The 17,396-nt window shown below is 44.4% G+C and overlaps 1 protein-coding gene across 1 annotated transcript in view; it reads right to left on the bottom strand.

Annotated features, from left to right (window-relative positions):
- The window catches only part of TH (tyrosine hydroxylase), a 403,874-nt gene that overhangs the window by 254,127 nt on the left and 132,351 nt on the right, over positions 1-17,396 (bottom strand). Inside the window, exon 2 of the mRNA XM_078682736.1 lies at positions 14,094-14,309. Coding sequence (XP_078538862.1) covers positions 14,094-14,309 — 216 coding nt within the window. The remainder of the gene's footprint in view (positions 1-14,093; positions 14,310-17,396) is intronic.

Genomic DNA, 17,396 nt, shown 5'->3' with positions numbered 1-17,396 from the left:
CGCACAAACAATAATGTGGGTTGCAAATAGGATTTCAACAATATTTATCATTTGCTCATCACCAATTAAAGTGTCTTGTTTTGTTTTGATCAAATTAAAATCTTTGTTTTTATCAAATTAGAGAACTACAAAAAAGTGCGTCATTTGTGCTTCCATAACTGCTGATTTTGAATCAATTGCTCAGTTCATTGACAGGTATCTAAATTGTGCGGTGTGTTAGGACAAAAGCTCACATCCTACAGACTTTCTTTCACACTCTTTAAACCCACCAAGATTGTCACATAGTTGAATTTACAAAACCCTTTTAACTTTGCAGTCAGAGAAAGAAAAGTAAACACCAATCTCATTTTTAAAAGAGTACGCAGAAATTTGACTGTAGACATAACCTTACATTTTGATGGGGGGCGGGAGAGGGACAGAGGATTAATTTTACCAACCACAAACCATACACTATCTATCCCAGAAGAAGGTTCTACATGTCCCAGGCACCAGGGAGGGGCTTCAAGAACCATAGGGTGCCGGGGTGACCCAACATGAAAGAGTCTGCTATCCTATGTAACATGTGCTGAGGCTCTGTAATGTATACAATGTGCATTCCCTGTGTGAATGTGTATATTGTGCGACTGTAGCCCGGCTCTGTGAAGTCCTTATTATCCCCTTGCCTTATTACCGCAACTGGAGCCATTTTGTTTTCCGAATGGGGGCTCCTGGGGGGTAGCATTCAAAGAATGTCCACCCCCGGGCAGCTCCGGGCCGATGGTACGGTCTAAGGCAGCAGCGATTGGGCGGGTGAAGCGCATGCCTTAAAACGCTGAGATCCCAACACCACGCTCTTCAGTCAAAGTTGAGAGCGGAGGTAAACAAAATGTTTCTTCGTTGCTGCCAGCATTTATTATAATTGTGGGACACTTTAATTTTTAACTATGGCTTAGTCCTCCGCTTCGGTGAGGGAGGCCCTGAGGCTCTTATGTGAGGCGGGGTGGAAAGATTTATTGGTCCCTGGTTTTCTATCTCAGGTTTGGATGGGGTCAGCTGACTGTGTTTCTGCGACAGAGGATTTGTTGACAGCCACTCCCGACATCCCGCGTTTGGGAGGAACACCGATTCCGGTGCTCCTCTACGCCGATGATGCCGTTTTAATGGCAAGGACTCCGCTAGGCCTACAAAGATTGCTGGACTCCTTCGGGGATTACATGAAAAGCCTGGATCTGGTGGTAAATAAAAGCAAATCTCATGTTATGTCGGTGGGCGCCTCAAAAAATAAAGTTAAGACCTTCTTCTGTGGTGGCGAAGAAATCACTAGAGTAAAAGTATTTACCTATCTGGGAGTAGTTTTTGATGACAGGGGAACATGGTCCCAACAGCTCTCTATAAAGGTAAATGCAGTGAGAAGTTCTTCGGCTGCAGTGTTAGGATTCGCTAAAAGACTGGGGGGGAAACCCTATGAGGCAATCCTGGCAATTTATAAAGCCAAGACTATCTCAATCGCCAGATATGGCGCTGCAATATGGGGGACTGCGCAAGGTGCAAAGGATACCAAGAAGGGACAGAAGCAGGAAGACGTCAGTTTAGGACAAACCTTTAAGAGCAGGTGAAAAGCCTTTTAGTGATAGTTGTAGTAAACAATTTTTAAGAAACAAAAAACATCTGAGGTAATTCTTGAAGTTAAGGGTGTGGGAACTGATGGCTGTTCTCATTGTGAAAGAACGGTAGTTTTGCCGAAAAAAAATTGTCGTCTGAAAAAATTAAAAATAAGGGCGAGTTATCGGAATCAACTAAAGCTAAAGACAATAAAGAAGAGGGTGGTAACAAAAAGAGAAGAGAAATCGAAATCGGAAGACATGAAAAGACTTCCTTATATGCTCCGCTCATATGTTTACCTATTCATCGTTGGAGCTATTGGCTCTACGCAGTCAGTTCCCTGCCTGCCACTATGTTTGGCCATGCGGTCACTCCCTTAAGAGGGGCTGCGTGGCTTGTGGCTGGCGGGCTTCAGCTTTGAGGGATGCCACCAAGGAGCCTTCTCCTACACGCCATCAATGTTCCCTGCTTAACACCAGATCTCTTAGCAGACATGCCAATGACATCTGGAATCTGCTATCCGGCACTAACACAACTTGCCTCTTTCTTACGGAGACCTGGCTTGGAGAGTTCTCGGGTCCTGATTTGGCGACTGCTATTCCCTCCAACTACAATATCTTTAGGAGGGATAGAGTGGGAGGGAGAGGTGGGGGCGTGGCCCTGATTGTGGATAAGAGTGTCCCCTGTTCGATCTTTGCCGTAGAGAACATCACCGGTTGTGAAGCCTTAGGTTTTACCCTGGGGCTTTCTTCCTGTCACACGTGTACCGGGATCCTTATCTACAGAGCTCCAGGGCCATTTGGCCCTTTCTTTGAGGATCTGCAGGCGGCACTTTCGGTGCCTTGCCTCAGATCGGAGCACTGTATCCTGCTGGGGGATCTGAACGTCCATATGGACGATGTAGTGAACCCCGATACCATTAAATTGCAGGAGACGGTTGGCCCTTTAGGGATGTTCTCTTTTATTACCAGCCCCACCCACATCAAAGGTCATACAATTAATCAGGTTTTTTCGACCAGGCCGATTGAAGTATCTCTGCCGCGTCCTGTGTTATGGACTGACCACTTTTTAATTGACTTCTGCATCCTTTCTTCCGCCTCCACTGGTTCTAGATCATTGAAGGAGGTGAAACGGACGGGGCGGTTGTTTTATAAGGTCACGGCGGAGATGCTGTCTGACGCCTTCCAGCGTCATCCCTGTCCGCTCTCTGGCAACTTGGAGGAAAATCTAGACTCGTTCCAGAAGTGGTTGGCAGCTAGATTTGATGAGCTCGCTCTGGAGAAACCAGTCAAAGTTGTGGCCAGACATGTTTCGGCCCCCTGGTTTACACCGGCGCTTGGGTTAATGCGCCAGGATTGCAAGAAAGCCGAGAGATTGTGGCGACGTAAGTATGACCTTGATGAAAAAACTAAATATCGGGATGCGATCAGGAGCTACCACAAGCATATATCTGAGGGGAAAAAAGTGTATTTGGAGCGTAGAATCGATGAGGCGGAAAATAGGAGTAAAGAACTCTTTCGGATTGTAAAGGAGTTTGTTTCCCCCTCCTCGAGCTCGCCCGGCCACTCGCATTCCGCAGGTTGGATTAGCCAGCTTGGGGACTTTTTTATAAATAAAATCAAGTCCATTCAGGACACTTTCCCTGGTATAGACGCTGGGTCATCCACAGATCCGCAGGTCATTCTCCCTTTGCCATCGGACGAGAAGAGCCCAGTCCTCTCGGACTTTCCTTTGTTCCCTGTCACCTCCTCTCTTGATCTTTTCTCCCGGCTTCAGTCAGGTTCACCGTTGGACCCGTGCCCAGCAAAATGCCTAGGAAAAATAGCGCCTGCAATTAACAGCTTGCTCAACCCGCTGCTTAATCTCTCCTTGACACTGGGCAAAGTTCCATCGGCCTGGAAGCATGCTCTGATCCTGCCGCTACTCAAAAAGCCTTCGTTGGATCCTCTTGTCCATGCTAACTATAGGCCGATCTCCCTCCTCCCTGCTCTGGCTAAGGTTATCGAGAAGCATGTACAGCTCACTATTTCCAGCTTTATAGAGAGCAATAACATCCTACATGATTCTCAGTCGGGCTTCCGTGCGAATTACAGCACGGAGACAGCTTTGCTCGAGATCACCGACGCCATCAGGGAGACCTTAGATCTGGGAGGGAAGGCGATCTTGGTTATGCTGGACCTGTCGGCGGCGTTTGACACCGTTCCCCATAGCGGTCTCCTTTCCAGACTCTGGGAGATCGGTTTCCGTGGAACGGTGTGGAACTGGTTTAAATCCTTTCTGACCGGCCGTCGACAAGTGGTCTGGGCTCCACCGTTTTCCGCAGAAATGCCGGCGCTGGAGGTGGGGGTTCCTCAGGGTTCTATCCTCAGCCCCACCCTCTTCAATATCTACGTGGCCCCTCTGGCGGCGGTTGCGGAATCTTTTGGTGCCCGGATCATATCCTATGCTGATGACACCCAGCTCCTTTTTACTTGTAAGAAGGGAGAGGCTTATGATGGTGGTCTGATCAGGGAATGTCTGGGTGCGGTCTTTGACTGGTTTCGGCGGAATAGTCTGAAGTGCAATTCCGACAAGTCGGAGTTGCTCTTCTTCGGATGTCCACCGGATCCTAGCTGGAAGACCTGGTGGCCGCAGGACATGTTTCCTCCTGATGTGCCCTTGGTGAAAGCGAAAAACCTTGGTGTGCAGTGTGATGACGGCCTTTCTTTCGGACCGCAAATTGTTGGTCTGACGGGGAAATGCTTCGCCATTTTAAAAATGCTTCGGAAGTTTCTCCCTTTGCTGTCCTTGCAACACAAAAAGATCATTGTGCAGTCTCTAATTGGCTCGCGACTTGACTACGCGAATGCCCTGTATCTCGGGATGCCTAAATATCTGCTGGCCCGCTTGCAGATTGTACAGAACTCGGCTGCAAGAGCCATTTTTGGTCTTCCACACAGGGCAAGAGCCTCGGAACTTCTAAAGAGACTGCATTGGTTGCCCATTGCTCAAAGAATCACCTTCAAGGTTTTGACCCTGGCTTTCAAGGCCCTCCATTTGATCGGCCCTAAGTATCTGGGGAAGCGATTAGCTTTTTATGTTCCGAGGAGGACTCTGCGTTCCGCCTTGTTGGCTAAAGCCGAGGTTCCTCCCATTAAACTTGCCCGTATCGGAGGGCGTTCCTTCCGCTACTTGGTCCCGCGCTGCTGGAACGAGCTACCGGTTTCTTTAAGAAAGTTAACCAGCCTCCTTTCTTTCAGAAAGGAGCTGAAAACCTGGCTCTTTTCAGCATGATTTTTCTCCTGACCTGCGCGAGCAGCTGTGTTGTGTTCTCCGCCGTAGTTCTCTTTGCCAAAGCGCCGGGACACCCCTCCGGGTAGCCGTGCGCTATAGAAGAGACCTATACATATCATAACATAACATATAAGTTTATCTATGTCTCTAGGTTCACATTTGAGCAACACTACAAAGGAGACAATCTGGAAAAGGGAATTCGTAGATGTATTTAACCTTCTTCACAGAGAAAGTCAATAAAAATAAGGTTCTAGGAAAGAAGCTTGGGAGCTAGCTAAGAGTTCAAGGGTTTACCCACAACTATAGATTCAAGGACGTCAGCTTTTCTAATTTTCGCAAGTGTTTATTGTGAAAAATTTCCAGATAGATCAGTGTCTATTTTTAAATATTTAGACACAATTAGAAGGCTCATACTGAATTTGGGGGGTTCGCCTGGCTTCATTACGATGAAGAATTCAGAGCTACACTGGTCCTTATTCCTGCGAAACCGGGGGGAGAAGTGGATAATGAGTCCAGTGGATGTATCCCCAAAAGTCCACTCCTACTATGCATACAGGCAGCGAGTGGGCTCACCGTTTCACACCGGCCCTTTCTCAGCAGACCCACCTCGGGAGGGATGGGTAATTTGGTCAAACCACAATCAGCATATTCAGGAGCATGCAGGAATTTTTACAGGGGGTATTGCCAGAAGAATCCATGCAGATAAAAAGCACGAAAGTTCTAAATGTGGAGGCAAGCATGCAATTTTGCAATGCTTTGCGGAGCAGTCAAACTGGAGTAATTTTGGGCAAGGCAGAGGAAGAGGATATTCATTGCAGCCTAACTACAAGGGCTCTTACCCCAGTTAATATACAGAAGTTATGCTACTGGCTACAATTCTATCCTTTAAGGGGAAATGCAGGCAAGTTAGAATGGGGGTTTAAAGAAGGCTTTCGGCTGGGTTATCAGAGACACCGTTGCCGTGGAGTTGCAAAAAATTTGAAATCGGCTAGACAATTCCCACAAGTTATTAAACAAAATCTGTGGTCAGAAATTGCTGAAGGGAGAATGGCAGGTCCTTTTTGTAAATGGCCACTACCAGAACATATCGTATCACCCTTAGCAATCATACATAAAAAGACACCAGGTGAATTTCGTATGATTCAGCATTTGTCATGGCCCGAGGTTTATCGGTTAATGATTTTATAGCCAAGGAAGATACCATCGTTCAATTTGCATCAATTGATGTGGCGCTTCAGTTGGTAAGGAAGGCAGGATCGAATGCTGAATTGGCAAAGTGTGACATTAGGTCTGCTTTTAAATTGTAAACAGTTCACCAGCTGGATTTTTCTTTGTTGGGTATTCATTTTGAAGATCAATTTTTTGTAGACAGTGGGACCGATTCACAGAACTAACTTAAGACAAAATCCTAAACTTACTACCATTTACGTATTCACAGAAGGCACTTACTCATTTTGGTATTCACAGAAGACACTTAGGCCCAGATGTAGGTAAAATAGATTTACAGATTTTTAATTACCGAATCCTACCGATTCGGTAATTAAAAATCGGTAAATCTAAGGGGTGGATATGTAGGAACATCCAGATGTTCCTTTTACCGAATCGGTAAATATCTGTATTTACCGAATCGGTAAATACCGACCGGTAATGCCCCATTCATTCCTATGGGCTTTGAAGCCCATAGGAATGAATGGGGCATTACCGGTCGGTATTTACCGATTCGGTAAATACAGATTTTGACAAGGGTGCAGGGGGTGTCACTTTGACACCCTCTAGCACCCCCAAAAAAGATTCGGGGGCCATGTGGCAGGCATACCTGCCCTAAGGGCAGGTCTGCCTGTCATATGCCACAGGTGTGCATGCACACATGTGCATGCACACCGGAATCGGTTTTTTACCATGAAGTTGGATTTCATGGTAAAATACCGATTCTGTAAGGCTTGTGGGACTCAGAAGAGTCCCACCTACATCTCATTGTTACCGAATCGGTAAAAATACCGATTCGGTATTTTACAGATTCGGTAAATTTACCGATCGGTAAATTTACCGAATCTGTAAAATATGTGGCCCTACATACCATTTTGTGAATCTCGGTCGGTAACGGCCGAAAATACCGATTTTCGGCCGTTACCGACCGACCTACATCCGGCCCCCAGTCATTTCGGTATTCACAGAAGTTAGGACTCCTAACTTTAGGACTCCTAAATGCATTCTGTGAATACCGTAAGTCTTAAAATTAGGATTTTTCTCAATTTAATAGTAGTAAAGTTAAGACTCCTACTAAATTGAGAAAAATCCTAATTTTAAGACTTTCGGTATTCACAGAAGGCATTTAGGAGTCCTAAAGTTAGGAGTCCTAACTTTATTACTACTAAATTGAGAAAAATCCTAATTTTAAGACTTGTCTTAAGTTAGTTCTGTGAATCGAGCCCCAAGTTTTACCCATGGGATGTGCAGTCACTTGCAATCTTTTTGAAGAGTTTAGCTCTTTTATTCAATGGTATTTCATTTTCCGGTCAGGCCACGTCAATTAACACATTATCTGGATGACTTCCTTTTTATTGGTGCGGCCGGCCCTCAGCAATGTAGCAGAGCTCTACAGTTTTTTAAGTCAGTGACAAAAGATTTAGGTGTTCCTCTGGCAGATGAAAAGACTGAAGGCCCTTCAAGTTGTCTGATCTTCCTAGGTATCGAATAGACACAGTCAAGATGGTGGTAAGACTACCTATTAAAAAGGTGAGGGAGATGGTGGAGATGCTAGAACACGCCAGGCTATCAAAAAAGTTTACTCTTTATGAAATGCAATTTTTCTAGGGCATTTAAACTTTGCTTGCAGAGTCGTGAAAGCTGTTAGATCTTTCTGTAGACGGTTAGGATTTGCCATGTCAGGGGTTACCTTGCCTCATCACAGAATTAGAGTTTCAGCCACCAAGAGGGCTGATATCGAAGTCTGGATAATGTTTTTGAGGGCCTTCAACGGAGTTACGATTTGGTCTCTTAATGAGGATTTTCTATGGTCAAATAAAAAAAATTCTGACGCGTCAGGAGCCAATGGTTTTGGGCATTTTTGGGAAGGTAAATGGTGTGCTGAAAGTTGGCCATCAAAATGGATTTCTGAGAAAAGAAGCATAGCCTTTTCTGAATGTTTCCCTCTGCTAGTGGCATTAGCGGTTTGGGGCAAGAAATTGTCAAACAAAACTGTTATTTTTCATGTTGACAAAAAACTGTGGTTGACCTAGTAAATGCAGGCACGGCCCGTGTAGGGCGTTACACCGGGCGGTGATGTCAGGCGGGGGAGGGGTAGGGTGGAGGGTTGTAAAATGCGGGATATAGACGATTTCAGGTAAGTACCGGAAAAAATAAATAAAACGAATTTCGTTCTGTGCGCTGCATCGCCAAAAGTGATGCAGCGCGCCCAGCATTTTTTTTTCCGGTACTTACCTAAAATCATCCATATCCCGCATTTTACAACCCCCCACCCTGCCCCTCCCTCGCCTGACATCACCGCCCGGTGTAACGCCCTACACAGGCCGTGCCTGAGTAAATGGTCAAAAGGCTAAAGACAGACTCCTTCTTATACTATTACAAAGATTCATGCTATGTTGCCTGATGTTCAATATAATTTTTATGGTTAAAAACGTTCTAGGAACATATAGTAATATAGCAGATGCGTTATCTTGCTCCCAGTGGCTGAGATTCCGTGGTTTGGCACCCGGAGCATACCCAGTGAAAACCCAGATTCCGCAGGAGGTATGGTATCTAACAGACTAAAAATACGACATCTTGTAGAGAACTCTCCAGCTCATAGTACAAGAGTGGCTAACAAAACAGCATGAGCTGAATTTTTAGAACTAGGTGCTTCTTTTAGAGTCAGCAATGAATTAGGTTGGGAAAATCGTAGAGATGACGTTCTGTGGTTTATAATGGCCAACATAGAACAGAATATTTCTGCCACTACAATTGCTGGCAAACTCGCAAGTCTAGCCTTCTATGGTAAGTGTTTTTGGGGCTATGAACCTTCAACGGGAGAACTAGGTAGGAGAATTTTACAAGGCTCGGCAAAAATGAGGAAAAGCTGTCAGTTTGTGAGAAAGCCGATATCTTTAAGCTATTAGGCAACATCATTCAAGTTTTACCACAAATTTGCTATTCACAATTTGAATTCTTATTGTTCAAGCTATGTACAGTTTGGTTATTTTTTAGACCCTTCAGGATCTCAGAGTTACTGGGTAGAGCAGACTCTGAAGGGCTAAAAGTTTCAAATGTGTTGATAATCAGACTGTCTTTACGAATTCTGTTGGGAAAATTAAAAACAGATCAAAAGGGAAAAAGAGCCACAGTGGTATTGTGGAAGCTGTGCGGCCTGGTTTATTTATTTATTTATTTATTTGCTTGTTAAGCGCATGAGTCAATTCCCGAAGGGATATCTCTGCGCTGTTGCTTGCATTTAGGAGATTGCTGTAAGGATTAGAGCTGAGGAAGGGAGACCTGGCAAATTTAAGGCATGGTAAAGAGGTAGGTTTTCAGTTTCTTCCTAAATAGTTCTAAGTTCCTGGTCTGTTTCAGTTCGGTGGGTAGGGAGTTCCAGAGAATAGGCCCTTTATGAGACAGTGCTCGACCTCCCTGTCTGGCTTTTCGTATTTTTGGAATCTGAAGCAGAAGATGATTGCTGGAGCGAAGTGTGCGTCCAGGGATGTAGGGCAAGAATTTTTCTTTTAGGTAGCTGGGGCTGGTCCCAAACAGGCATCTGTATATAATGCTGCAAATTTTGAATTTGATGCGCTGCTTTACAGGTAGCCAGTGAAGTTGGCGAAGTAAGGGACGGGACGGCGTTCTGGGAGGGGCATTGAGGGCCAATCTAGCTGCCGTATTCTGGACAACCTGAAGTTTATCTAGCTGTTCTTCATTTGCTGAGAAGTATAGACCATTGCAGTAATCCATTCTGCTTATAATAAGGGTTTGGATGAGAGTTTTCCTATGGTTTTCGGGTAGAAACGGGAAGGCGCGTCTCAAAAGCCCCACCACGTGGAGGCAAGCACCTGCCACTTGCGTGGTGTGCTCCTTAAGCAGGAGCGCCTGGTCTAGTTTGACGCCAAGGTTTTTTGCTGTTTGTTTGGGGTTGGGAACGGGGCCTAGTTCCAGGGGCCACCAATCTGGGGACCAGAGAAGAGTCGCCCCTCCAAACAGCATGACCTCCATTTTGGATACATTGCATTGCAGAAAATTTTCTGCCATCCAATGTGCCACTGCCCTCATCCCCTCGGCGAATGATGACTGAATTGCCGGTGTGAGGGTTTGGAAGGGGAATAGCAGCTGGGTGTCGTCAGCGTATGATACAGGAGTAAATCCAAAGGATCTTATCAAATTAGCTAAGGGGGCCACATAAATGTAAACAGTGTAGGGCTGAGGCACGAGCCCTGTGGCACACCCTTAGTTAGCTCTCTCGATGGTGAGGAATGAGAGCCCAGTCTGACACTTTGAGTTCGGTCAGAAAGGAAGCTATGCAGCCATGATAGAGCTGTTCCTCCTACCCCTACGTTGTTCAGTCTTTCGAGAAGAAGTGCATGTGATACCGTGTCGAAGGCAGCGGACAGGTCTAACAGCACTAGAATCACTGATTCCCCCCTGTCCAGTGACATCCTGATGTTGTCAGTCACGGAGAGGAGGGCTGATTCAGTGCTGTGGTTGGGCCTGAAACCAGATTGAGAAGGGTCCAGGCCCTCCGCTGCCTCGATGTAGTTCGACAGGTGAGTATTTACATGCTTCTCGGTAAGTTTCCTGAGATAGGGTAGGAGGGAGATGGGTCTGAGGTTTGATAGGTCAGACCAGGGCAGTGTGGTATTTTTCCGGATTGGATTTACTACTGCTTGTTTCCACTCAGACGGCACCCGTCCTTCGCTGAGGGATTGATTTAAGATGGTTTGTATAAGTGGGCCTAGGAAGGAGTTAAGAGGGAGCATCATTCTTGCGGGTATGAGGTCGTTAGGGGAGCCAGATTTTACATGGTTAGTTAGGAGGTGGAGATCGGTGCTAGATATTGGGGGAAAGGAGAGTAGTGATATTGTTTTTTGTTGCAAAGCAGTGTTAGCAGAGCTAACACTGGGGGCATGGCTTCCACTGTTGGTAGGGGTGGTGTTCAGGATTTTGTCGTATATGGTGTTGATTTTACTCTCAAAATACAGGGATATCTCTTCACAGAGTGGCAGTGAGAAATCATCCGAGCTAACACATGCTGTGGGTTTGACGAAGGATTCAAGTATCTTATATAATTCCTTCGAAGAATTGCCAGCCTCTGATATTTGCTGGGCCAGACTATTCTTGCGAGCCTTTCTAATGTTTTTGTAGTATTTAGATTGGGCTTCTAAATAGGCTTTCCTGTCTTCTGTGAGGTGCGACCTCCTCCACTTTTTTTCCAGTCTTCTACACCCTTGCTTCTCACTTCTTAAAATGTCTGTGTACCATTTTTCTTTTTTGTGGGTGGGGAATTGTTTGTGAAGTTTTAGTGGGGCTACTTTGTCTATAGCCTTCATAAGGGAGTCCTTGAATCTGATTAGGGTATCTTCTACATTGTCAGTTGCAAGGGATGAGGGTTTTTCCCAGGCCTTCTGCAGTCCTTCTGCGGTGACTTTATGCCACTGACGCCGCCATATGGGGGGAAGAGTTTTGTGGGGTAGCAGTTTCTTTTCTATTGGGAGGTCAAATTCTAATAGATGGTGGTCTGTCCAGTCCAACTGAGAGGTGGCTATGCCGGACATGGTGGGGCAGTTTGAGAAAAGTAAGTCTAGTAGGTGACCCGCTTCATGGGTGGGATCGGAGTTGTGGAGTTGGAGCCCTAGAGCAGACATATCTGCCAGCAAAGCTTTGGTTTCATTTAGTTCTGGATTGTCTGCATGAATGTTAAAGTCGCCAAGGAGGACAAGGTCTTCTTTGGCTCTAATGTAAGGCGCCAGGAGTTCCATGAGAGAGAGGGAGAACTCAGCGCTAGGCCCCGGTGGGCGGTATACAAGTGCACCTTTCATGGCTATTTTAGTGGAGATATTGATCCTAAAAGTCATTATTTCTAGAGTAGGGCTGCATTTTTTCTCTATGACAGTGACTTTCAGGTGTTCCTTATGTATGATGGCTAACCCGCCACCTGTCTTAACGGGTCGGTCCATATTTAAGAGCTTGTACCCTGAAGGGATTGCGATCGTAATGGCTGGAGTTGTGTGGGGTTTGAGCCATGTTTCCGTCAGGAAACATAGATCTGGCTGGGATGTGTGGAGTAGATCCCATATCTGAAATTGATGTTTGGGCAGGGACCGTACGTTTAACAGTATACAGTATACATTGAAGTTTGTTTTTATGTTTATGTTTACTAGTTTCTAGTGAAAGCTTGGTTTGAATTTAGATCAGCAAGTGATTCTTTGCCCATCTTTATTTTCAAACATGAGGATGGCTCTTCTTTAAAAACATCACAGATGTTATCAGTTTTAACAAAAGCATTAAGCCTTTTAGGTTATAATCCTAATGATTTCAGTACTCATCCCTTCCGAATAGGCGCTGCTTCAGAGGCAGTAAGAGGTGGTTTAAATTTTAAGCAATTAAAATGTTTGAGCCGCTGGTCTTCAAATTGTTGTTTGAAATATGTTAGAGAGGTAGAGGATTTATTAATTTTTACTGCGTTTCTAACATTTTTCACTTTTTTAGGTAATCTGTTGGGCCCATCTGCGTCCATGGCAAAATCGTCTGGATCGTTGGACATTCATTTATAAAAAGGGGCATCAAAGCAAGCCAAAAGAAATCATTATGAACAGAACCTTGGCTTTAGCTTTGAACATATTAAGATTGATTGGTGGGGCAAAGGCGGTATGAAATGGGGTCAATTGATCCCATTCTTAGGTGAGCTGCGCTGCATTGGTCTAGAAAATGTCCAAACCTTTTACTTATTCATTTAGGCAAAATGATATTGTCCAGCTTTTAGGTCTTGGGCTGCTGATTGTGATGAAATCAGATTTTGAACTAATAGTCACATCCTGGCCAAATATGAAGCTGGTACTGAATACTCTAGTACCCCGAAGGGTTTGGATAGGAGCTGAGAAATTCACAGCTGTAGACAGAGCCAGACGAAAAGTAAACAGAGAACTTCATTGTTTTTGCAGTATTCATGGAATAAGTAGGCTGGCTCATGTGGATAAATATAACAAAAGATGATTTCAAATGTTTCCATCCACATGGGGTCCATCTTTTATTCATAGCGAATTAATTATATTTGCTAAATATTAAAGAGAGGTTATCTGATATGCTGGGTTTAAATGCTCGGTGTTAAAAAGGTGGCTGTTTAACTGCAGCTCTTCTCAACACTATTTTCAAACCACTTTCTGTTAGCTGGTGGTGTGTTTGATTCAACTGTTTAAGCGACAATGTGAACAAAAAATTCTTTATATTGCTCAAATTAAAACCTTTTGTTTTCCTAAGTTGGTTTTCGAAATTGAATATTATCTCAATTAAAGGCATGGGGAGGGGGACACAGGAAAAATGCCTTTTCAGGGTTTTTTCCTGGTGGCAGATTTGGACTAGATTGAGGCAGGCAGGAAGTGTTGGGGCAGTCAGAGTAGCTTAGGACAGAGGGAAAACAGATGACCGAGGAGGGAGGCAGGAGGTAGGCAGGGGGCAAAACAAAGGGGTTGGGGAGGAGATTCAATATGGGGAAAAGTTTGTGGGGAATTAATAAGGGGCAGCATGGGGTGTTAGACTTGATTTGTATTAGTTAGGCCATATCAAATTTATTATAAAATGACGTAAGCTGCATGCCTGTTGCAAATAAAGCGACCATTTACCCCATATGGACTTTGATGTAATCATTGCTCGATGAAGGAGTTTGGCACACAGTCGCAATGTCTGTGCTAATTTGGGCGTTAATGCATTTCATGTGCTGCTACAATCCACATGGAGGTGCAAAATGCGTGTTCAATGGAGGTAACGCCCATTGGCCACCACCCAGAGTCAGACACAGTAAGTACAATTCTCTTTATCTGCCCACATTGCGTCACCTTGCGTTCCACGTACAGGAACAGGGAAGCCAGTCCTATCCAGTTGCATTCTCCCACAGGGTCAGGGGCTAATGGCGGCTATGCTTCGCATACAAAGTCCATAGATTTGAAGGATGCTTTAGGCTGGGTATTTGGAAGGCATGGGTTAGCATGAGACTCTCGTGATGACACTCATTTGGTCGGGAGAAGCAGCAGTGAGACACTTACCTCAAACACTTTGAGCGTACGTGACAAGGACGAGGTTTTCCCCCCAGTGAGGGTGAAAAGAAGATTAACAATGGCCTTTCCGTTCTTTTCTTCAAACACAAGTGTCTCCAAGGGGTCCCCAGATTCTGCCATGGCTGCTGCCGCAGCTGCGGCAGCCTCACGCTCCTTCCGGGCATCCTCTATGAGGCTCTGCTTCCTGCCCCTGAACCTCGGAGACTGCAAGACACAAAAAGACAGGAGATGAGGACAGTGAGATGAGGGTTCATTGAGCACTAAGAACTCACTGCTCGGCTCTGTCACCCTCCGTATCTAACACTCCAGGACTCACAACAAGGAGCCTTCAGGTGAATGATGTCATAATGTACCTTATAACCCAAGCAGACTTCATCAATCAAAGGGACATCCTAGAATATTGTTAGGAACGCAGAACTGGGTGAAGAGAGCTGGTCTTTTCGCTTGACAGGATGGCCATTTTAAGGTCATGTACCTTGCAGTATGAGCTGATTAGCAATGAGCACCGAATATTCGTAATTCTGTAACACCTCTGTGCATTAAACCCATCAACATCCCCACTGTAGGAAGCTGGCTCTGTATATAAAATGCCAAAGTAAGGTGTAGTGTGCACAGAGTCCAGTGGATTCCTAGAGGCTTTACAGAGGCTCAAGTAGCTGATACTAATGGTATCTTTTGTGGAAATTTGGACGAGCAATTTGGCTTATCAGAGTGAAGTGTTAAGGATTTGTTGTACACACACAGGCAATAAATGTATTTTACAGGCAATGGGTGGATGGTACTAGGATTCTCGCCAAAGAAGTCAGGACCCAAATGTTGTGGTTGGCACACTCCTCCCAAATAGCTCCACCCAAGAGCCACTTTTTTAGAGAAGAAATTAGACCGAGGAAGAGGTCTGTGCCTAACGATCGATAATTGTATACAAGATAATGATTCCTAAAGTCCTTTTCAGTGCATAATCCAGAGACATATTCAAACAAAAAATGAAGAAAAACAGCCGACACGTGTTTCGCCTGGAGGCCAGCAGGCCGAGGGATTTTTCAAGGCTGACAATTACAATGAACATATCATATTCGGTCAGATAAATGTGAAAAGTGACCAAAGATATGTGGACAAAAGACGCATAGAAAGGTAACGTCATTAGGAGAGGTTAGGGTTTTTTTGTGCTAGGGTGTGATAATAAGGGACAACCGAAATATAAGAGAAAGGGGAGGAGGAATAAGAGAGTGAAGGAAAACATCATAACATTCAACAATTTTCCCAGCAGTAAACATCACAGCACAGTGATATTATTTTAGGCCAATTGGCTAATCGACAAATGTGCAATCATTCAGTATCCAGTTCATAGTATTTACCATTGGGGTCAAAAGTGACCTCTTAATGTAATAAACATAGTTCCATCGTTACGTAATAGCATTGAGAGAGAGAGAGATAGAGAGAGAGAACATTGTATAATTACATTGCATTCTTTTTAACAAAAAGGAATTCACTTCATACAATAGAGATAGCAGGTATCATACCTCTCAGAGATTTAACTAAAAGATTATAATGTTATATATGTTATAATATGTTAATAGTTATTAATGAAGGTTTGTTAAGAGTAAAAGTGGAGCACACTTACCAGAGAATCTGGTTGAGGTCATACGATCCACGAAGAAGAGTGGAAATGAGAAAATATGTGAAAGACAATCTCTATTAATGGGCGGTTCCCTAGGTGCCGGTTGTAGGGAGTGCCAACAAAGTAGCAGAGATTAAGTTAGCGCGTCTGGCATAATGCTGCCTACCTAATGCTGGGTTGTCCATTACGAGAAAGGCTGAGTCTAAAGGCCGTATAGGGAAAGAGGGCTTAGAGCACAGACTTAAGCAAAAGAAAAAGCCAGAGGCATGTTCGTAAATACAGAGGTGTGTCAAGCAAATTCCAAAGACACATATGATCTGCGTTGAGAATCACAGAACTGACACTCAGTGATACCGTAATTAAAGCTAGCAGGGCGGGGGTGAAAACAGTATTGAGGTTATCCGACTTACTGGAGTGCTCTTGTCGTAGGTATTGTCTCTGCGGTTCCGAGCAGTTAAATCGGCCTGCGTGGTCTCCGCTTTAATTATATAGACTGCGGTGACCTGATGTTGTGTCAGCGTCTTCTGTCATGGATGTTATCTCCAATGACGGGTAATTGAACGGCAAGGAAAAGTTACTGCCGACCGAAACCCGCATGATGGGAATAATGTAAATGGGAATACGATAATTTTAATATTAATATCCGGAAGGGGCAGAGGAGAGAAGGTCTGACAAAATGTATTTAGCATATGAGAAATAAGTCAGGTTAAAGTGTATTGTCAATGGTCTACAAAGTGCAACTTGATAGAAGAAAAGGAGGTGCCCGGGGTCAGGGTTGGTTCAGTCCTTGAAGACAACGTGGGAGTAAAAGCAAATACTTCAACGCACAAAAGAGGGTTATATTTTGACCTCATATAGGTGACCAAAGAACAAAAAGATTATTAATTATTGTGTTGGTGGACATAGAAGAAATATTAGACCCAGTGCTGCAACATGTTAATTTCTTAAGTGTATAGTATACCAAAAAGGAATAAAATAGTCACTAGATAGTACTTATTGGTCTTAAAGAAAAGAAGAAGTGAAATAAACAGTCTAATAGTACTTAGCTTAATGTTGAGATGTCCTGGAGTTTCTCATGCGGAAATGAGGGATTCTGTATGAGAGGGGTAAGAGGGTAGAGAATAATGCTGTACCCATTGTGCTTTACCTCATCGTAAGGGGTCATAATGGTAAGGTGTTAATAGTGGGTGGTGTGGATATATGTCAGCCAGAAAGGTCAAGTACCAGTGAGTTAGAAGTATTGAAATTATAAAGGTTATAGAGTAAAGTGGAAGGAATCATGACTAACCACAGAATAGCATGCAGATAGTGGAGATAGGCGTATTATTCTTGATTAGAAATTGCATATAACCTCCTGTGATTCTATTAATACAGCCAATAATGCATATCTGCATCCTTATTCAGTCGCTCCTATCCTGGACCTTTTAATGCCTCCCAACTTTGATATCATTAGGTTGCACAGAACCAGTGGTCAAGGGGGAGGCATTGCATGCTTACATCATATTAATCTAACAGTGAAAGTAATTCATGCCAACCTCCTGCTGTCTTGTATACTTATGCATTGATGTGACTGGGGGCAACAATCACTGATGCAAACTGCACAAATTCTATCACCCCCCTCGCGACAACCTTCCCTTCACAGAACAGATCATGGACATTATTTCGGCCAACGC

The sequence above is a fragment of the Lissotriton helveticus genome, chromosome 3_1 (assembly GCF_964261635.1).
Source record: "Lissotriton helveticus chromosome 3_1, aLisHel1.1, whole genome shotgun sequence".
In the NCBI taxonomy this organism is placed as follows: Eukaryota; Metazoa; Chordata; class Amphibia; order Caudata; family Salamandridae; genus Lissotriton; species Lissotriton helveticus.
The sequence above is the reverse complement of the archived record's forward strand: the minus strand, read 5'-3'. Positions and strand labels throughout refer to the sequence as shown.